The 24,056-nt window shown below is 37.1% G+C and overlaps 1 protein-coding gene across 2 annotated transcripts in view; it reads right to left on the bottom strand.

Moving 5' to 3' along the window:
* SPIDR (scaffold protein involved in DNA repair) overlaps positions 1-24,056 on the bottom strand; it is a 479,623-nt gene that overhangs the window by 135,241 nt on the left and 320,326 nt on the right. For both annotated transcript variants that reach the window (XM_042923261.1, XM_042923262.1), the window contains 2 exons: positions 2,009-2,204; positions 320-567 (listed from right to left, as the gene is read on the bottom strand). In XM_042923261.1, coding sequence (XP_042779195.1) covers positions 320-567; positions 2,009-2,204 — 444 coding nt within the window. The remainder of the gene's footprint in view (positions 1-319; positions 568-2,008; positions 2,205-24,056) is intronic.

The raw sequence follows: 24,056 nt of genomic DNA, 5'->3' as shown, positions 1-24,056 counted from the left end.
TTTTAGGTATCATGATCACATATCTTGGCTTTTCTAGAACAATACCGGTATTTCTTGTTTGTATCACTTTCAGTAATATGAACCATTAAAGGTAAAAGTAAATGCAACAAATTAAATTTTTAGTAGGACTTTTTATATTAAGTAAACAGGGGGATTCCTTTGTTACACCACATGTCCCAAATTTTGATGCAAGAAAAAACCCAAAAAACCCAAAACTCATGTATATGGTGAATGTAGCCAAGAATTTCTGCTTTCTCTAGGAAGGGTCTCTACTTTGTCTAAGTGACTCTAGCACACATGCCTGTGTCTTGTCACTCACCGAGCTCTGGATGGGTCTGGGCCTGGTGGAACAGCTGAGCCACCTCCCTGATGATACCTGCAGGGAAGAGAGTAAACTCTTTGTACCACCACTCGGACCTTGACTCCTGACCCTGGGGCAGCTCCCTGGCTTTCCACTGCATCCAGAAGAGAGTCCCTCAGGGGAGCTTGAGCCGGGAAGCATTGCTTGGTTTCCTCATGTCCACGGGTGCATTCTGTCCTCATGGTAGTGAGATCACTACACATAACCTGGCCAAGACATGCAAAGGAACAATCTCAGTTTAACTAATAGCAGCATGGCACACACCAAGTAATGATATTCTCAGGTAATTCTGTGATGTAACTGTACAACACCGAAGGAACGATGAAGACAAAAGACATGGTGTGGGTCTCTGTGTCTGCCCCATAACTAATGCTGCTGAGGCGGGCAACGTGAGAAATCACATGGAAACAGCAAAAAGTGTTTCCAGTCAGTGGAAGCACACGTTGTCCTGAGTCTTTGAAAACATGCAGAAAGTCCTGCTATTACCGCACTTCATGGTAATCTAGAAAATTCTTGTATGAGGTAGCAATCGCAGCAGGACAAAGTGAAAAACAAAAAATGACTAGGGTTTAAAAAATAAATCATATTATTAAGTGCTTTTTATATGCAGTGTACTATGCTGGGTACTTTATAGGCTCATGTAGCCTCCCAACAACGCTTTACAATAATATTAGATATTGTAATAAGATAACACTTCTAGGACACATCCCAGGCACTCTTCTTTATGTACTGTGCTTACTTATATAACAAACATATTTAACCTCATAGCCACCCAAGCAGGTAGATTATCATTATTACCATTTTAAAGATAAAAATATTGAGACACAGAAAAATTAAGTATTTCATGAATTTAATATCCTGTAGCTGTTTACAACTATATGTTAAAGCAGTAATGCACTTTGAGCCATAAATTAATTGATTAGAGAGCCCTCCTTTTCCCATAATCCCCTTCATACACTTCTTTTGGTTATCAAAGGGGGAGGATGCTTGACGACATTTACAAGCAACATGAAAGTCTGTGTACGTTTCTCTTTCTTATGTCCCCTCACACTACCTGTCAGTCTCAGCCTTCTGTTCGGTGCTAACTCAGCTAACTAGGCGAACCTGAGATGGTACACCTGGAGTCACAGACACTTAGAGCCTGGAATGGTCCCCAGAGTGCCTTTCATGCCTGCTGTAAGGGAAATTTAGGGGCTCCCTAAATTCATCTTGATAAATGATCATGATGGAAAGCCAATAAAATTCCAAAAAGCAATGTATAATCTCAGTGTATAATCTCAAGTTTATGCGGTTCTTTTTGTCCCAGGGGATATAGATACTTAGAAAAAGAAAAACATGTGACTTTTTTCGTATTTAAGAACTTAAAAGCTTAAACAAAATTCTTAGACAATTACAAAATGAGAATTAAAAAAAATGAAAACTCATTTATTTTGACAGATTAGGAGAAAGATTAAAAATGAACAATTAGATGAAATACTGTGAAAGCTCACAGCTAAACACTGAACTACAGCAGGCATAACAATAATAACAAGCTGTTTGGGCATATACATTTGCTGAATATCTGAAGGGAAACCAAAGGTAAACATCTTCACTTTCAATCCCAATATTATTACAAAGCATAAAACCTCTAAACCAATGAAAGTTTACCTGGCCTTCAGGAGATTTAATTGTTAGATTCTTAAATATAAACATCTGGGCCAAGGTGATACTTCTTCTTGGAAGGGGTGTGTCCCAACAGTGCACTTCATGTATTATTTTTGAATCTTCTTTGGTGACAATTTTCTGACAAAAATAAGTATTCAGAATAACAGGGCAACTTCCATTTGGGATAACAAGCTTTTGCCTGGAAAAGAGAAAGAAATATAACAGTTTATTTACCGTGTTGGATTCCCCTCATGTTCTTGCTAAATCAGGAATACAAAGGGCAATGACTCGCCTGCTAAGGAAAGACAAAACTAAGCCAGCTCATTAAGCGACAGCAACAGATGAATGGATAAAGAAGATGTGGTTCACATATACAATGGAATACTACTTAGCCATAAAAAGAATGAGATCTTGCCATTTGTGACATAGACTTAAAGGGTTAAGTGAAATAAATCAGACAAAGATAGGCAAATACCATATGATCTCACTTATATATGGAATCTAAAAGCAAAAACAAACAAACAAAAACAGAAACAGTCTCATAAATAAAGAGAGCAAACTAGTGGTCATCCGAGGGGATGGGCTTGCAGGGATGGGCAAAATGGGTGAAGGGCATTCAGAGGTACAAACCTGCAGTTATAAAATGAATAAGCCATGGGGATAAGAAGTACAGCATGGGGAACATAGTCAATAACACTGTAAAACTTTGTATGATGGCAGATGGTATCCTATCATGGTAAGCACTGTATAATGTACAGAACTGTCAAATCACAATGTTGCATGCCTGAAACTAACAGGATATTGTATGTTGACTATACTTCAATAAAACAAACAAACAAACAAACAAAAGTGAAACCCACCCTCACACACTGAAGAGTGAATGTCAGTGGAATGAATTCTACTTTTCCAGTGTAAGTCCTGTGTTGGGATAAGGGGAATGGAAGAAGACCATGTCAGTACCTGGGTTAAAGTTTCCTCAGATCTCCTAGTCTGGTAGGTGATGGCCTTAGGATGTTTCATGAAGAAATTAAGGGAGTAAGCAAAGACTATCAACAGGCTCAAAGAATTGCCCAGACATTAAAAGAAACGTTATTTATAAATAAAACCTTTAGACATTTTGGTGGCTCTAATCTTTCAAAGAACATGGCATCAAGTCCCAAAGAAGCTTCCACCTTCACTATCAAATGGAGCACAGTCACAGAAATGCCTCATGTTTAAGTAGAAAAGGAGTCTGGGAACATAAAAGACAAAATTTTCCTGGTTCCATTCAAATACCAGATTTGAGAAGACTCTTCAACACTCATTCCTCAAAAGAGGTAATGCTGCTACACATCAAGGAAAATTTAGGACTTCCACTTCCACTCCATTTAGGAGCAGACATCTTTTTCTCTAATTTATCCCATTAAGCACAACTAAAATGCCTGACATTAGATATCAACTAAACATAAGAAGATACTGAGAGGTGGGAAGAAGGCATGCCAGCTAGGCCCTAGAGACCTTGGGACCTAAGGAACAACATACTGGTGAGCTTCTGGGTTTTCTGTTTGTCTCTTATATCCCAGACTTCAAACTGAAGAAGGTGGCAACCTAATACAATGATGCGTACAGATAAAAAAGCCCCTACAAAAGCTTACTCTCTCCAACCAAAGGTCAGGGAAGGGGCAGCCTGGTGAGACACAAAACTTTTAGAAAATGACTGTTCTATTCTAGGCAAACATCACAGAAGACCTGTGACTCACTACCACACACATGAGAAAAGGATGAGTGGGGAGCCCTGACTTGCACCCTCATCAGGCTGTAATAAAAAGTCTTTAAAGCCCAGTTGGGGTAGTGTGAGAGAAGGCAGGATAGAGTGTTGGGACCTCCATCCCTGCAGGCTTATAATAGCCTTCCCTGATCAATCCCCGCCCCTGCAACACACACACACACACACACACACACACACACACACACACAATGACAGTGGAGACCACCTGGGGGTCTGGACTTCCACTCCCACCTGACATCAGTAACAAGTACCCTTCCCTGCCCCTCTGGTGTACAGTCAGAGTAGGCCCAGCAGAGTGTCAGGACTTTCAACTCCACCCAGTGGTACTGTAGCTACCCTCTATCCTCACACTTTCTTCCAGTGTTATCAGTGGAAACCATGTGGGAAGCAGCACCCCTGGCCCTCCCAGCAAGGGTTATGTCAGCTGAGGTCTAGCAGGAAGCCGGAACTCACATCTGCTCAGCAGTAACAATGAGTTCTTCACCCTTCAAGTATCAATGGGGATCAAGAAGAGAATTTAGACTTTTACCTCCACTTGGCAGTAATAAGCCCCCCACCTCCAGCTCCCTCCACTTTTCTTCTCAGAGCAGTGTCAGACAAATTCCCCTAAAACAGGTTTAAATAAGATCCAGATTCTCATATCATAATACCTCGATGTACAGGTTACCAACTTTAGATGGTTTAGATGGTTTCTTATACTAAAAACAAGGAAAAAAATCTCAAAAGAAAAAAACATAATACATGGCAATGCTGAAATGACACCGAAACAGTTTTAGAATTATCTGACAAAGATTCTAAAGCAGCCATTATAAACACGCTTCAGTAAGCAATTATGAACACACATGAGACAAATGAAAAGATAGAAAGTCTCAGCAAAAAATAGTTATTTTTAGAATGGAAATTTTAGAACCAATTAATAAAATAGTGAATATAAAAACTCAATGGGTTCAATGGCAGAATGGAGGAAACAAAGAAATCAGTGAACTTGAAGATAAAAATAGAAGTTAAACAATGTGGACAACAATAACAATAACAAAACCAGACTTAAAAAACAATGAACAGAACCTCAAGATCTGTGGGAAGGAAGAAATAAAAATGGAAAGATACAGGTAAGTACAATAGGCTTTCCTACTCCTGCAGGGTTTTCAAAATTGTATTTATAGTTGAAGCAAAAATTATAACAATGTCTGATATAGTTCTAAACACATGCAAAACCAATATTTTTTAAAAAATTATATTCTAATTAAGAAGAGTTAAAAGGATATAAGAGATAAGGTTTATTATATACTTCATAAAAACTGGCAAAATGTTGACCCAGTAGACTGTGGTAAGTTATATGTATAAAATATAATGCCTAGAGCAATCAATAAAATAGCTGTAAGAAAGATACATACAAAAAAATTATATATAGATCAAAAGAAAATTCTAAAAATTGTTTAGATAACCCATATGAAGCCAGAAAAAAAAAAAACAGAAATGAAAATAAAGAGAACAACATGAAGAATACAAAAAGTAAAAAGGTAGACCTATGTCTTAACATATCAATATTTACACTAAGTATAAATGATCTAAATAAACTAGGTAAAAGACAAGGATTAGCAAACTGGATTAAAAATTATGATCCATCTATATGCTGTCTACAAAAAATTCACTTCAAATATAAAGATACAGGTTAAAGGATGGGGAAAATACATCACATAAACATTAAGAAAAATATGAAAATATAGCAGGGTATCAGATGAAGTCAGTTTTAGAGCAAAGAAAATTATGAGACCAGAGGAACATTACATAATAATAAAAAGGTAAGTCTGCCAAGAAGACACAGCCATCTTAATATGCACCAAACAATGTAGATTCAAAATACATAAAGTAAAAACTGATAAAACTGAAAGGAAAAATGACAAATCCACAATTAGAAATACAGACCACACAGCTCTCTCTCAACATCTGATAAAACAACTGGACAGAATGTCTGTAAAGATACCAAAGAGTAAAAAATACCATCAATCAACAGGATCTGATAGACATTTATAGAGCATTCCACCCAACAACAGAGAAAATACACATTCTTTTACTGAGCCCATAAAACATATTCCAAGAAAAACCATATTATAGGCCATAAGACAAAACTGAATGAATTTAAAAGAACTGAAACACAGTAAACTAAAAATCAACAGAAAGAAAAGAGAACTAAGAAATAAAGAAATAAAATAACAAACAGTAATAAAAACAACACACTTCTAAGTCATCCATGGGTCAAAGAGGAAGTGCCAAGGAAAATTTTAAAAAATAATAAAATAAAACATTTAACTGAGTGAAAATGTAACTTTAATATACCAAATTTTGTATGAAACAACTAAAGCAATACTGAGAGGAAATTTTTATAGCACTTAAAGCTTACATTAGAGAAGAGGAAAAATCTCAAATCAGTAAGCTAAGCTCTGACTTCAAAAACCTATATGAAAAAAAAAAAAAAGACAAAATAAACCCAGAGTGGATAGAAGGAAATAAATAATAAAGAACAGAAATAGATGAAATTAAGAATAATAGAAAAAAATGCAATGAAGAGTTGACTTTTTGATATGATTAATAAAATTAACTGACAAAGGAAAGAACAGAGAAGATATAATCACCAAAATCAAGAATGAAACAGAGGATATCACTACAGACTATGAAGACATCACAAAGCTAGTATGAGATTACTATTAACTGCTATATATATGAAATTATCAATAACTTAAATGAAATGGACCAATTCCTCGAAAGCACAAACTACCATAACTCAACCAAAATGAAACAGATGATTTGAACAGACCTATAAATAATAAAGATATGTATATATCTTTTATTACATATATAAATATGTAAATTAAAAAGTCCCAGAAAGATAACTCCAGGTCCAGACAGTTCCACTGGAGAATTTTACCAAATGTACAAAGAAGAATTAACACCAATTTTATACTATCTTTTCAAAAGGAAAGAACAGAGAAGATACAATCACCAAAATCAAGAATGAAACAGAGGATATCACTACAGACTATGAAGACACCACAGAAGAGGAGGAAACATTGCCCAATTCACCTTATAAAAATAGTACTACTCTAATAAGAAAACCAGAAAAAGTACAGAAGGAGAAGGATGAGGAAGAGGAGGAGGGAGAGGAAAAGGAGGAAAAGGAAAAAGAAAAACCACAGACCAACATACCTCAGGAATACAGATGAAAAATCCTTAATGAAATACTAGTAAATAGAATTCAGAAGTAAATGTAAGGATCATACAACATGACAAAGGGGTTAACTCCAGGGATTCAAGTCTCATTTGATATTTGAAAATCACCTCGACCACATTAAAAATGAAAAAAAGTCTTATATTTCTTCAGTAGAAGCAGAAAAACTATTTTACAACATTGAACACTGATTTATAACCAAAAAGTCAGAAAACTAGAAATAGAGTACTCCCTCAGTTAGCATTATAATTAATAGTGATGGAGTGAATGCTTTCCATCTAAGAAGGGAAACAAGGCAAGAATATTCATTCTATTTTTTCTTTTATTTTTTTTGTTGTTAAAAAGGGGCCTATGTTCTTTCTTCACACATAGGCCATTGAATACTTTTCACAGCATTTTCCACAAAGAATAAGGGAAATGGAAAAAAAAGAGGTCATGACAATTATTTACATTTTATAAATTGAGGGAAGGAGACTCCCAAGGGCATATGAGGTCACCTTTACCAAAGGTAAAGAAGGAGCAAAATTTATACTCCACTGACTTCTGCTGTGCTGGGTTAATGTTGCAGATCCTCTTACGCCCATAGAATTCAAGTGCCCCCAGGCCCCCAGATGGCCAAGGCCTGGGGACTCCAGGACCCACTTGACATTTGTCCCCTTGCTGCTCACTGAGCCCATCATCTACCTCCACCTCTCTACCTATGCCTTGGGACACTGGAAGGGCCCAGAAGAGAAGATGGCATGGCAGGTGATAATGGATGCAGTTTGGCTACATGGCTATGACTACTACCACAACCTGGCAACTCTCACCCTAGCGTATGAATTCTGAGCCAACCTGCAGACTGCCGCTCCTGCAGAGTAGTAGGGTGTGTTGGAGAAGGGGGCCATGTTAGGGAACCTGCAAGTCCAGGCAGTTCTGGAGGGCAGGCTTGCATGCAGCCCACGCCAGTGGGGTCCTCACCCTTCCATGGCACTCCACTGTGTGCCTCCCATGCAGGGTACCTGGAACACAGTTTCCAGAGGGACCAGCTGACTTTCCTGTGCAGCAGTGGGCCACTGGCTCGCCTGCTCTCACCACTTTTATTCAGAGAGCTGGAAGTTCTTGTCAGTGCAATGAGGCAAGACAGGGGTAGGGGAATGACATACAGAACAAAAAGGAAGAAATAAATCATTCCCTATTTGCAAATGACATGATTGCTTGTGTAGAAAATTACAAGAGAGCAATCGACAGAAAAACTCTGGAATAAGTGTGTTCAGCAAGATTACAGCATATAAAAAATGTATTTCTATATACTATCAATGAGCACGTGGACACCAAAATTGAAAATATAATTCATTTAAAAATGCAAATAATGACAAAAAACATTTCATGTAAATCTAATAAACATATATATTACTTGTGTGAAGCTATAAAACACTGCTAAAATAAATCAAGGATCTTATAGAGACATACCATATTTAGTGGCTCGAAAGACTCACTATCATAAAGATGCCAATTCTCCCCAAAAGGATACATAGGTTTAAAACAATTCCTATTGAAACTCTAGCAAGATTTTTTGCAGATGTACATTAGCTTACTCTCAAATTTATATAGGACATTAGCAAGGTGGCAGAATAGAAGATCACTACTCATATTTCCCCTTAAGAGCAATAATTTGGTAGCCATCCGAGTGTGATAAAAGATATATAATTAGTTTGATTGTGGTAGTTAGTTAACAATGTATATCAAATCACCATGTATACACCTTAAATATATACAATTTTTATTACCCGTACACCTTAACAAAGTTGGAAAAAAATTTATATGGAAAGGCAAAGGAACTAGGACATCTAAAACAATTTTGAAAAAGAAGAATAGAGTGGGAGGAATTACTCTCTTTACTTTCAAGACTTACTATATAGTTACAATAATCACTACTCTATGATATTGTTGGAGGAATAGACATAGATCAATAAAACATTATAGAGAACCTATTAAGTATACTCCACGCTATACTATATGTAAGTATACAGATACATATACAGATCTGCCCAACTGATTTTTCACAAAAGTGCCAAAGCAATACAATAAAAGAAGCAGACTCTGGATATTCATAGTCAAAAAAAGTATGAGCTTCAAACTAAGTCTCAAACTTTATATAAAATTTAACTCAAAATGGATCATGAACATAAATGTAAACAATAAAGCCATAACACTTTTAGAAAAACATAGGAGAAAATCTTCAGCACCCAGGCTAGGCAAAGTGTACTTAGACTTGAGATAAAAAAAAAATTTTACCCATAAAAAGAAAAAAAAATTACAAAACTGAACTTCATCAAAGCTAAAATCTTTTGCTTCGAGCCAGACCTTTTTAAGAGGACAAAGAGAGAACCTACAGAGGTAAAATATTTGCAAATCACATATCCAAAGAAGGACTATGACCTAGAATATATAAAGAAATCTGAAAACTCCACAGTGAAAAAATGAACAATCAAATAAAACACGGACAGCTGTCACTAACAGACAATTCACCGAAGATATAAGAATGGCAAATTAGCACCTCAAAAGATGTTAAATGTCATTAGCTATTAAGAAAACACACATTAAAACCAGACTTATATAGTACCTCTATACTATCAAAATGGTTAAGACAAAACATAGTGACACCATTGAAAGCAGATGAGAATATAGAGAAACTGAATTGCTCAAACATTGCTGCTGGGAATGTAAAGCTATATTATGTAGCCAATCAGAGAAAGGTTGGCAATTTTTAAAAACGCTAAACTTGCAATTACCATACAACCCAGTGCACTCTTGGGCATTTATTGCAGAGAGATGCAAACTTATGTTTATATAAAAACCTATGTAGGCATGTCTGTAGCAGCTGTATTCATAATAGCCCCGACTGGAAACCTAAATATCATCAATGGGTATGAATGGTTAAGCAAACTGTTAAATCCATCCATACCACAGTACTATTCAGCAATAAAAAGGAAGGAACCACTGATACACATGACAACAGGGATAAATCTCCAAGGAATTCTGCTGAGTGAAAAACAATCCCTAAAGCAATACAGAAGACACTGGTGCTTGCTAAGGTTTAGGGGTCTAGTATATTCCCACAAACTCTATCCAAAAATAAATTTGTAATAGTGAGGTTTTAAGCCTATAGGCTATAGGTATGGTAACTCAGAAGTTAAGAAATTGTGAGAGATGGAGAGACAGAGACAGAGCTAGACACATACATGCAAAAAGAGACAGGAGGAAGGGAGGAACAGAGACAGAGACAGTAAGAAGAGGCTGTAAGAAAATCAGAGGGTGGGGGTGGGGTACAGTGTCTTGCACTGTCTGGGTACAAATGCAAATATGCTTCCCACACCCAGATGGATGAAAGATGTCACAAACTTCCAGCTTTTTCTTTCAAGTTAATTTAAAAAATTATGATCAAGTAATATCATTTTAATAACTAAGTTAAGAAGAAGAACGTGCTAGATAAAGTTTTTCTATTTAGAACCTTTCAGTTTACAGGTAAACATTACCAATATTAGGGGCGCCTGAGTAGTTCAGTTGGTTCAGTGTTCAATTCTCGATTTCGGTTCAGGTCATGATCCCAGGGCCATGGGATCAAGCCCTGCGTAGGGCTCTGTGCTGAGTGTGAAGCCTGCTTAAGATTCTCTTTCTCCTTCTGTCCCTCTCCCCAGCTCATGTGCACTCTCTCTCTAAAAAACAAAACATTACCTGGGGCACCTGGGTGGCTCAGGTGGTTAAGCATCTGACTTCAGCTCAGGTCACGATCTCGCGGTTCGCGAGTTCGAGCCCCGCGTTGGGCTCTGGGCTGATGGCTCAGAGCCTGGAGCCTCCTTCCGATTCTGTGTCTCCCTCTCTCTCTGCCCCTCCCCCGTTCATGCTCTGTCTCTCTCTGTCTCAAAAATAAATAAACGTTAAAAAAATTAAAAAAAAAAAAATATAAAAAATAAAAAACAAAACATTACCAATATTAGAACTATGTTCTGCTCAATTCAGTCTTCTTTAAGGCCGTTAAGGTTAAACTGAATTAAAAACAGCAAACCACTCCAACTAAGTGAAAGCTTACTTTAGCCTTTCTTCTCTGGTACCAATAATCACTACAATTTTCAAAGCTATTTTAATGAGTTCAACGTTCTATTTTTTCTATGTAGCTCAAATCCAAAAAAGGATATCTTCTTTACTTAATATAAGCACTATTTCAAAAGAAGGTTAATTCACTGATTTCTATAGCATTAGATGTTCCTTGTCTCCTGGGTAGGACCACATGGTTAATTATGAGTAATTTATCTACAAGGTGGCATAATTCACACACACAATGCAAACCCTAAAAGGACCCATTTTTCTGATCTCTTGTTGACAAAGTGAATAAACTCATGCAAGATGCAGGATTATTACATCAAAATGAATAAAAACAATTAATGTATTTGGCTTGCCCTCAATACAACTACATTAGATAACTGTACAAATATACCCATGATCTCAAGCATTACATTCTTGGTGTTTTTGCTTACTTTACTCCATTTCCTTCTTATTTATGGGCACATAAATAGAAGAGGCCCTTATTTAAGGGCCTCTTAAAGGTTTCAAATTCCTTGCTAATCACTATTATAAAGCTAGTATTTTTATTAGCTATTAGTTTAACACTCCATATTTTAATATTTACCTAATAGGAACATAGGCCTCTTTAATGCTAATAGTTCCCTTATCCTAATTTTAATATTTAACATTCAGTTCTACATAAAAATATTCAAAACATATTCTTTTTTTAGAAGTTTATTCTGAGAGAGAGAGTGCGCATGTATGTGCTAGTGCATGGGGGAAGGAACAGAGAGAGAAAGGCAGAGAGACAGACACAGAGAGAGAGAGAATCCCAAGCAGACTCCATGCTGTCAGCACAGAATCTGCCACGGAGCTTGATCCCATGAACCGTGAGATCATGACCTGAGCCAAAATCAAGAGTTGGATACTTTACTGACTAAAGCCCCTCAAAACATATTCTTGATAAAAAAATTAACTTTGAAATTTTGTGATTCGTAGTAAGGTTGACTTGATAGGAATCCTTTTTAGCAATAAAAAATAGAACTCTTTTAGTTTCAAATGGAGTTTGCTGATATGCAATTAACAAAAATAAACATTAAAGTGATGCAGTTGGAAAAAGTGGTATTGTTCTTAATTGTGTATCATTTTGCAATACACAGCATTTCTGCTTACTCACTCAGCCCTCTACCTTGGTGGTTGACCCAAAGTCAGATCTTCAAGATTCCCAGGGATGGAGATGATAATATGCAGTGTCCTACTAAACAGGCAGATTTTTAAAAGTTTCAAGAACTTTTTAAAATCATTTAAAATCATTAAAAAAGATTTACCTGGTAACTATAAACCTGGACTTCTTTTATAATTAAACGAATCACTAAAGATTTAGCAAAAAAAAAAAAAACAAAAAACTCTATTTTGAAATGTGGCTGAGTAATTTTATATTTTCAAAAAGCACTTACATATGTATTTCAAACATTGTTAGCTTTGCTTAAAAGAAGGAAAACCCAAGGCAGAAATAAAGGTTCTTTGGCCCAGCTGCGGGGCTCTGAGAGAGACAAGAACTCAGGCCATGCTATTACAGCACGTGGCCAGCTCATCCAGTCCTGTATCTTCTGCAAGAAAATAGGGGGAGCATTTATACTAATGATGACACAAATGTTTATTTAATAATACATAAAACAAAAATGTTGACTGTACACATTTAGTAAAATTCTTCTTGATTCAAGTTAGTCAAACTGAATTAAGTCTAGGAGAGAAAGGATTTGTAAGGAAATTTAGTTCATTACTTCAAATTACAAATTAAAACCATAGTCCTTAGAAAAGAGAAAGTTTTGGAAAGTCTTCTGAAATAGATACAACTATTTTTCATTATTGGGGTATAATTGATATATCGTGTTATATTGTTTTAGGTGTACAAAATGAGTCAGGATTTGTATATACTGTGAAATGATCATCACAGTAAGTCTAGTTAACATCCCTCACCATATATAGTTACAAAATTGTTTTTCTTGTGATGAGAACTTTTAAAGTCAACTCTCTTAGCAACGTTCAAATGTACAATATTATTAACTATAGTCACCAGGATGTACATTACATCTCCAAGACTTGTTTTATAACTGGAAATTTGTGCCTTTTGACCCCCTTCATTCATCTTTCCTGCCCCTACCACCCTGCCTCCGGAAACCACCAATCTGTTTTCTGCATCTATGAGCAGACATGACTAATTTTTTACTAGCATATCACTTGCTTCTTTACAAATAGTACTAAGATTTGAAAATAATTGATTCTCTAAGGTAAACATACTTGAAATCTTGTTCAAATTTCTCACATACTCACAAGTACCCTTTACCTTGCAAAAATAACTATACAGGTAAGCATAATCTAACTAGATCCATAGGATGATAATTTCTGAATTAGGGAATCTGAATAAGGTTTAAAATGATTTACCATAAAATGGGAGGTCTGAAATTTTAGTTACAGATGTTACTCTGAGGGTCTGGGAAATTAATTCAAATAATAACATACCTTGTAAAATATATTTGGAAGGCTAGTTGATATAGGAAAGACCTTAAAACTCTTATCTAGGTCCATTTGGTTCATTTCACTCTTTTTACTGAATACATTTCATGTGCCAGGTAGTAGGCTAGGGAGCTGGGAATCCAGCCAGAGATAAGAAAGAAGGCTGAGTGGATGGTTTTACTGCAAAGGAAAAGGGTGTTCCTGAGTTAGGACATGCCAACTCAGACAGGATACTAAGTAAGCCCACTGGGGTTAGGGAAGGCTTCCCAGGAGAGGGAGCCAGGTAAGGGCCGTCGTGGGTCAATGAGGGCAAAAGTGCAAAGAGAGGCACAGAGGCTCCCAGAGGCTGCCCAGTGGCAATGCCCACAATTTAATTTCAATGTGGTGAGCAAATATGTCTCATTGCCACATCACTGAGTCTCTGCAAAAAAAATTTACACGTTCAATTTCCTTTACTAGTAGGAAGAAGTTAGAACTTTTCAGTATCTATATCTATGATTCCATCATTATTTCTCTAGGTAGTATGACCTCTTGACTTGTTTTTTAATTTTCTTTTTAAATTTGAGAGAGAGAGAGAGAGAGAGAGAGAGAGAGAGAGAGAAAGGGAGAGAGAGCACGTGAGCAAGTGGGGGAGAGGAGCAGAGGGAGAGAGAGAATCCTAAGCAGGATCTACGCTTAGCATGAAGCCCGACTTGGGGCTTGATTCCATGACCCTGGGATCATGACCTGAGCCAAAATAGAGTCCTGCACTGAATCGACTGAGCCACCAGGTGCCCCCAATTTTGTTTTATACTGCAATCCAATATTAGCTGCTGTAGACCTTACAATCACCTCTTGATGTGTCTGCCACAAATGTTATGTGACAACTAAAAAAGGTTTACAGAGTATGTATGTATTGAGATTAATATTGTACTATATTTAACTAGTATTTCTAAATATCAAACTGAAAATAAAAACAAACCTAAGTGTTAAACCTCACTTGATAAATCACATATACAATGAACGACACCAGTGAACATTATCATGACACTGGGCTCCTACTGATTTTTCTGTTTAAGGAATTCGAAGAATATGCATATACTTTCCAATAAACTCTCAGAGCATCCCTGAAATAGTGGCAGAATAGGCTAAAATATGGGAGAGTTACACACACATATGAAATACACAACAACTAGAAAGTAACAGTCTTCAGTGGAGTCCAAGTACTAAGGTTTCTGGTGTAAATGTTTTTTTCTTTTTAATAGAGAATACTGTTATGTATAATAAAAATGACAATTTGTCAAAATGTTTTCTGAAAATAGAAATGGCTGCTCAAACACACATGTTTTACGTTAAGAACCATTTCCACTTCTCCTCACCGGAGATTGTTCTATATAGAACTCAAGTAAACAGGAAACAATACTTTTGTTTTTAAATGTCATTGGGACCAGAGAAGGAAAATAAAATGAAAAATCTTTTCATTTTCTATAATTTCAAAGGTTCACAGTTCTATCAATATCAACACTGACAAAGTGTGAAATACCCTGTAAACAACTTTTCAGGAAGTCTGAGGTTTGTGAGCAATGTTTCTTTTTATTTTCCCACTAGTTATGTGTTCTCAGATTTTTTGCCTCTAGCACCCGATTACATAAAAACTGTGCTTTGCACTGAACATGCTGATAAGGATGATTGTGATTGACACACGATTCCCTTAAAAAGCAAACTCTCTATTCCAAACCATAAAATAATATCAATTTGCTTGTTTACCATGTAGGAAGAATTCATGCAAATCTGTGGTGGGAGCAAAGTGGATTAATGGGATTAATGCAGTGACCCAAAGAAAACAAAGACAAACAGAATTTCCTCTTCTTTCCTTCCTTATTTTAATGGCTAGCTAGCGAACAAGGTTGGACTAGGAACTATAGTTGCCAGAAAAACATAATGTAGGTTTAATTTTTCTTTTCACTGAAGACATGCTTGGGATAAACCAATCAATTTTGTTTACAGTTTAGTCTCAACTCTAAGCCTCACCCACCCCAGGCCCAAACCTGGCCACTGTACAGTCTTTCTTCCACCACCTGGAGGACAGGCCGGGTCATAACATGAGGAGTTAAGAGGGCTTAAGGGTGTATGTAGGGCCATACACCAGGAAACGGTAAGTGCAGTAAAACACTCTTCGTGCTACAATAGAGGGAACACTGGCTTCTGCACGGAGGCAGAGGACAGACTTCTCCATATTAATTAAGACCCTTCTAAAATGCTGTCTCTGTGAGAAGTCTTGATGGGCTGGTTCAACAATAACAAAAACAAAACAATGTTTTTTGAATGAATGTCAATCCTTCTCACAGGAGAAGCTGTTCTTTTCTCTGTGCTCTGAGAGTGCTTTTCACACTGGTTTGCTTGTGTCTGTCTCTACAATGAAACCCTCAACTACTAGAATATCTCAGCTGTTTCATTTTTATCTTTGTTTTTTAGTGCCAAACAGTACCTAACATCTGCATGGAACCCAACAGATGTTTTCTAAACTAATGGAAAAATATTTTTTATTCCTATTTATCAGATGTATATATAAAGAAGTGAATGTGCCTTTTACATAGATAATCAGACCTAATATAACTGAGTTCCATGAGCTTTAAAGTGGGATTCTGGGAACTGTACAAATTTAAAATAAGGGCTTGGAAAAATGAAAGCTCTAAGGGGAAGGATCCAGGCCCATGCAAGTCCACTGCATGGCACAGAGTGATTTGAAAGGAAGATACAGGTTTTGGATCTAAGACATCTTAGATTTAAACCCTGGCTTTGCCACTTACTAGCTGTGTGACTGTGGACAAATTCAATCTGTGACTCCGCTTCTATGAAATGAGAGTATTAACAGGAGCTAAAGGTACTCCACAGATTTCTTGTGAGAATGAAATGAATGAACTTCACACCCATAAGGGCTCAGTGGGTGAGGCTGTCAGTGCTGCTGCTGCTTCTGTGGCTCTGAGTCTCATCTTCAGTCACTTCACATTAGTCACTGTCTACTGTGCAGCCAAGACTAGGATTATTTAGTGTCATTTCCAAGGCCTGTTTTCTTTCTCTTCCTAAAGATTAATGAGAATTACAGGCCACTAGCAGCAAATATTACTTTTCCGTTACCTGCTCACATGTTTATTTGCATAATGCCTTATTTGCTATCGATACTCGCTGCTTAGATTCTGCTGGGTCTTATAACGCTAGCCTAAATTCTTACTTAGTCCTCAGGTCTCTCAGTCTTCACTGTACAGGGTAAATACAACTACCCCAATCTTCAGAGGAGGCTAAGTAACAACCATTTCTATACCACTGGTCCATTCCAGGGCTGAAATACAAACAAACTGGCTTTAAAGCTAGTCTATTGTTTTTCCAAGATACGAAGCTACCTCTCTGGAAGAAGAGTGGGACTCACCACTTTGACAATGGCAAGAAAGGTGTTGCCATTGTTCCTGGAGGAATCAAAGCATGAGAAAGGGATGTGACCCGTATGGACAGGAGCTGCTTAGCCTAGCCCACAGGATTAGATCAGGCTGACAAGAAAGCATGAAATGGGGCCCCGGGGTGCCTCAGCCAGTTGAGCTTCTGATATTGGTTTCGCCTCAGGTCATGATCTCCCAGTTCATGAGTTCAAGCCCTGCTTCTGGCTGGCTCGGTGCTGACAACAAGGAGCCTGTCTGGGATTCTGTCTCCCTCTCTCTCTGCCCTTCCCCAGCTCATGCTCTCTCTCTCAAAAATAAATAAATAAACTTAAAAAAAAAAAGCGTGAAATTTAGGTGGGACTGTAGGAGATTATACTTCCTGTTCACAGCTATCAAGTGTTGGGCAGTGTGACAAGCTGCAATGGAAGGACTTTAACTGCACAAAGGTCTGATGATAACAGAACATTTAGACCCACTTTCTACACCTGTGCCTATAAAGCCACTGACCCTTGTAGCTAATCAAATTTAAATAAAATAAAATAAATTTTAAAATGCAATTCCTAAATTGTCTGAGCCACATTTCTAGTATTTTCAGTGTGGCAAGTGACTACCATACTGGATAGCATCATAAAGAACACTTTTGTTACTGCAGAAAGTTCCACGAAGCTATGTGAGAATTCTCATTTTCAGGATAAACAATAAACCACATCCTGTCATTAGTAAATGCTTTTTGATCAGTTGATTGATTAATTGGATTTGAAAGGGGCTACTATGCCCCAGTGACTTCTAGGGCTAACTTCACAAGCTTAAGCACCACCCATGCTCCCTGCTGTAGACACCTACACCAGCACATGGGCACTAAATCCAAGTTAGTGACAAGACAATGTTAATTATCTTTATTATGAATTTTTAAAAATAGCAAAATATCCTGCCTACCTTCTTACTCATTTAAAGAGTGAATGGGCACTCTTTCTCTCCACCAAAAATCAGATTTACTTTAAGAAAAATTTAAAAACACAAGTCCCAAGAAATTTCTCTAAGCTGAAGAATTAAGCCAAGTTTAGGAATAAGAAATTTCAGGCTTATACTTTATTTTCCAGTTTTTTATTTGACAAGATTTATCTCCTGTGTTCAAATCCCTTTCTTCTAGCTTCCTACCCAAATCAGACCAAGAAACTGATAAAAAAACCGCTGAAGTGGAACACTGATATTTATAATTGTGTGTGCTGTTTTTAAATTCCCAGAATACAGTTTGTCTAATTCTTTTATCCCAATATACACAACATTGAGGAGCAATTTATTTGTTTGAAAGTGAATAGTATAGTAAATAACATTAAAGATGAATTCATACAAGGGTGGTATGAAATATGAGAATAAACTTCCTTTGTAAACCAGAAGTCTAATTCTCTTGGCAAACCCATAAATCTTGTATCATTTCCTTTTTTGAGGCAAAGGGTCACTGGGAATGGCAACTTAAAGAAAGAACCACCATGTTTCTAGCAGTGGTTATAAATTTTATGTTCAAGGCACAGATCCCGCACTTTTATTGGTAATGAAAATCCTGCCAGAACTTGACAGAAAATACAAAGAACAAAGCAGGGGGAAAAGCCTGGTTTGAAGTCTCACTGGCTTGGTTTTAATTCTAGCTCTGTCACTTATTTCCTATTTTGTCTTAATCAAATTACTCCAATGTCTTGAACTTTAACTTTTTCATATCTAAAATGGGGATCATACATACCCAATGGTGTTACTGTGAGATGAGGTACATATATTCATATATACAAGGCACACATGCAGATACTTACATACAGTGTTTGGCACACACACACTAGCTATTCTTTAAAACAGTAGCTAGTATATTACTAGAAACTGACTATTTTCTAGAGGCTCTAGAAGCTAATCTAATTTTTCCAATACAAGACAGGATATCTTAGAAAAATTAAGTTTTCTCTGAGTTATTGTAACATATCCATTTCTATACACAACTGGGTAAAGGTCTTAGAAATGTTCACACAGTTTTACTCAACAAAGTCACTATAAAGAATTTACACTAAAACATTTATGTATAAAATATTAATTACACTCATTTACAATAGGAGAGACATAACAAAAAATCTAAATTTCTAATAAAAAGTAGAAAAATCATGAAAACAGTGATACAAATGATAACATTAAAATTCCTAATTCAAAGGGGTGTCTTTGGGTGGCTCATTCGGTTAAGCGTCTGACTCTTGACTGCGGCTCAGGTCATGATTTACCTCATAGTTCACGGGTTTGAGCCCCACGCTGGGCTCCACACTGACAGCAAGGAGCCTACTTGGGATCCTCTCTCTCTGCCCCTCCCCTGCTCGTGCTCTTTCTTTCTCTATCTCAAAATAAATAAATAAACTTAAAAATCTAATTCAAAAAATACACTTAATGAAATTGTGGGTAAAGCTCTTGTTATACATTTGAATTAGGGAAACAGACTGAAGGGGCGCCTGGGTGGCTCAGTCGGTTAAGCGTCCGACTTCGGCTCAGGTCACGATCTCGCGGTCTGTGAGTTCGAGCCCCGTATCAGGCTCTGTGCTGATAGCTCAGAGCCTGGAGCCTGCTTCAGATTCTGTGTCTCCCTCTCTCTCTGCCCCTCCTCCATTCATGCTCTGTCTCTCTCTGTCTCAAAAATAAATAAACGTTAAAAAAAATTAAAAAAAAAAAGAATTGAGTGCATAGCACAGTCTGGAAAGAAAACTGGATACCTTAGTCTCAGTTATGACTGGTCTCTATCTTTAAGGATCATTCTGACACTGGCTGTAAGTCATCTTCTGAATACAAACCTGAATGTATTTGCATGCTTGTCAGCACTACTCCTCCCAGGCCAATCTTAAATCTTTATCTTTTGGTCTTTATCTCTCAGTGTGACTCTAGCACAGAAATTTTCAAACCTTAACATGAATCAGAACCATAAGCTTGTTAAAACACAAATTGTTAACCACACCTCCAAAGTTTCTGATTCAATAGGTCTAGGGTGGGTCCTCTTAGCTGGCATTTTTGACAAGTTCCAAAGTAGTGCTGATGTTGTTGGTCCCACAACCACACGGTGAGGATTACTACTGTAGAAAAACACACTCGACCATTTACACAAGTATCTATGATACACCTCAAGCTTACCCTGACAAAACACCTGCTCAGCTATTAGGACTTGGCATGAGTGACAGGAAGCACTTCTAAGCACTCCTTCTAAGGAGGCTTTCTGGTTTGGCCCGTATTGTAGGAAAGTAGCACTTCCTCCTTTGAGTTCCATCACAGCTGGTGGAGCTTTGCAATCATTACAGCTATAGTGTTTTACTGCTTTAACTTGTTGACATGAACAGCTTGGCTTTCTCATCCCCCAATTAACAATAAAGATCTTACTCTATGCCACAGAATAAAGAGATAAAAATTACACGGTAAGTTCTGGGCCTGCAGCTCAATTACTGCAGAAAAAAACTGCAATCTGATAAACACTTTTCTTCACTTGATTAACGAAGCCTCCTATGCGTCTCATCTGCAGTATACAAGTCAACAATATACATATTTTTAGAAACATCCAATACACCATTTCACATTTTTTTTTTCTAGGTATAAACTGTCTATTCAGAGTAGCAGGGTGGGATAGCAGAGAGAACAAAGAATATGAGTCTAGAGATTTGGGTTCAAGTCTCAGTTTTGTCCCGTACAAGACTAATGATCTTGATTATATCACCTAAAATAATAGAATCCATTTTGTCTTGTATACGAGTATAGCAACATTTATGTTAGAGCATAAGGGATACGAAAGTATTTGATATACTAAAATGCTTTATATAAAATGATATTTATTATTCTTCAAAGACCCTGGATTTATAAAAAAGTTATTCTAGAAAATTTTCAAAATAGTATCTTCTCCATAACAAACCATTTACAACTATCATTTCAATACAATTTAATGTCATTTAAACAAAACAATGATCCCTTTTTTTTTTTTAACTGAAATTGAGAAGTCTTTGGTGTAACATTTTTAATCAGAAATATGTACATTTCTAAACACACAGGTACATCAACTCTAGGATGTCAATAACCACAAACCTCAACTGTGGGAACCATCTTCAAGGAACACGGAAACTTAGAAACAAAAAGAAGTGCCAATATCCAAGATAAGCAAGGGGTCAGAGTTGGCGACTGAGTTTTCACTTACACTAATTTTTAGAAGAGCTCTGGGAGGAAGAACATGGCTCAGGGTAGGCTGAGCATTTACTGATTTCATATCAGTAAAAACAGCTAGGCAGTTGTTTGTCTAGTTCTCTAGTTTTTAAACTCAAATAGAGATGAAAAGTTGATTAAAAAAACACTTTATCAGGGCACCTGGGTGGCTCAGCGGTTAAGAGTCCAACTTTGGCTCAGGTCATGATCTCATGGTTTGTGGGTTCAAGCCCCAAGTCGGGCTCTGTGCTGACAGCTCAGAGCCTGGAGCCCGCTTTGGATTCTGTTTCTCCCTCTCTCTCTGCCCCTCCCCCGCTTGTGTTCTCTCTCTCTCTCTCTCTCTCTCTCTCTCTCTCTCTCAAAAATTAACATTTAAAAAATTAAAAAAAACGCACTTTATCAATAAACATCATAGTAACTATTCACATGAATAATTTAATAATCTGCAAACAGAGTCAGATCACTAAAAATCAACAAAGGCAACAAGGTAACAACATACTTTAAAAGGTGTTAAAAAGGAATTCTAGTAATGGTCACCACATATAATGTAGATCAGCTCAACAGAAGAGACAATGTTCATAGGTAAACAAGGTTTTAATGGTTCAATCTTTGATTTCACAAGGAGAAATACTACATGATTTGAATAGTGTACTGAGAATAGAAAGGGATAAAAGTAAATGAAATGGATGGAAAATTGTTTTCCTAAGATCCACAAAATGTCCCAAATTGAAATTCCAGTTGAAAACGTGTGAAATTCAGACAAAAGGATTCACAGTAAATGGCAATTAAAAGGAATCTGGGAAGACAGTGATCACAAGAGCGGAGGTTGACACTGCTAAAATAAAAGAATCAGTAAAATAAGACCAAGAAATATTGTCCTCAAAAATCATGAAGCCTAGGTTTAATTATTACCACAAACAGGCAAATACTAAGCTTAGTCTAGCTTCAAACAAAACAGACCTCACTTAAACTAGATAAATGTGCAACTCAGGTTAAAGGACACTGCTTTAAATTATACAAGGAATAAGAATTCCAAGATCAAAACTGTGTATTACAGAGGAAGCATAAGTTCTCTTGAATGGCACAGCTCGCTTACACAAACAAAGAAATTAGGGCAAATAAGGACAGCAGACACCTCACCATGACACATAGCAACCAGAGCAAAACCATAGCAAGGTGTGTCATACGCTAAAAGCAAAATAATACCCCAAGGTGAGCTTCAACCACCTGTAAGAGAGACACTACCCTGACCAGAGTCAGAAAAACAATTTTTGACCCTGAGAAAGTGAGACTGTGTCCCTGAAAAGGAAAACTTTCTCTGAGACTCTGCAACTCTTCCAAGTCCTGGTAAGGACTGACTGGGGGAAGGGAGAAACCTCCCAAGTTTAGTTTCTCCTGACTTGCTTCTAGCAGAGTTGGCCCCTCTGACATGTCCTTCTGAGAGCGGCCTGGCTCTGGCCTCAGATGTCATGTGGTCCCCACAGATGTGGGTGTAGAACAGGGGCTTGTTTGGGCAGACACCACCCTCATGACAGACTCAACACACTGTGACACTCCCAGGTTACCCTGGAGGATTCCTAACCATGACATATCTGAAGGAGATTTCGCTGTGACTACACAGAGAAATCGGCACACCATTACACTGTCAACTCTCCAACCTTGAAGGCTAGTCACGTCAGCTTACAACACAGACTTTTAGTTACCATCACCCGCCTCTGCATCCACCCACACTTCCATGTCTCCCCAGGTGTGAGACTGTTCAGAACTGTGCTGAGCCCTCTAGGGGACAATCAGGACAAGGAGCAACTGGACGGACTGCTCTCAAAAGCTCATCATGCAGAAGCAGCCTCACTTCATAATTTAGGTATCTTATTTTAAATAGAACTTCAGGGGCATCTGGGAGGCTCAGCTGAGTGTCTGATTTCAGCTCAAGTCACAATCTTATGGTTTGTGAGTTCGGGATCAGTGTTGAGCTCTGTGCTGGCAGCTCAGAGCCTGGAGCCTGCTTCGGACTCTGTGTCTCCCTCTCTCTCTGCTCCTCCCCTGCTTGCACTCTCTCTCTGTCTCTCAACAATAAATAAAAATGTCAAAAAATAAAAATAAAAAATAAAAAAGAACTTCAAGTCATTCTATACTATAGGCTTATCTGTGCTAAACTTATCTAAATAATTACTGTGAATGGCTTTCTGCTTAGCAAATACAAAATGTTGTTTGCTAATACAAAGACAAAGCCCATAAAAATTCGTTTTCATCAATGATAGAGTTATTTTCTTCTATTCATAGGGTATCGATCATTTAATGCTTTTCTCTTTATGGATGCTATTTAGTGGGCTTCCTTCAGGGCAGGTAATGGCAAAGCTCTAGCTCCCTCAGAGACAGTGAGTCAATGTGTGTTGAGAATATGAGAGAGAAACAGACCCAGCTGAATGGAAGCCTTTTTCATATTCAATTTTTGTCTTTAAAATAGTTCTCATTTGTAAAGCAGATCTCCAAAGAAAAACAATATAGGAATCAGTTGTACAAGTGTTTATACCTTCTTTTACAAGTTTATTACTGATAATATCTACTGACTGAATTCTTGGCCTTATAAAACTTATATACACATAAAGATAAATGTATGTTAAGGTTGTAAACTATCACTATAGTGATATGATGTATATGTCTATACACTATATAGCTATAGTACTTACAGCTTGGTGAAATTTTTAACAGTAAAGATTATCTAGGTTACCTTTGTCAAAATAAATAAAATAGGTTATTGATACTATATTCTAAATAGTCTGTAGCATTTCTCATGAAAACCAAGTAATATCCAAGTATTTTATATTATTTCAAAGTTTGGACTATTGCAATTACATTCTTCGCAAGGACATTTATTGAGCA

The sequence above is a fragment of the Panthera leo genome, chromosome F2, assembly GCF_018350215.1.
Source record: "Panthera leo isolate Ple1 chromosome F2, P.leo_Ple1_pat1.1, whole genome shotgun sequence".
NCBI lineage: Eukaryota > Metazoa > Chordata > Mammalia > Carnivora > Felidae > Panthera > Panthera leo.
The sequence above is the reverse complement of the archived record's forward strand: the minus strand, read 5'-3'. Positions and strand labels throughout refer to the sequence as shown.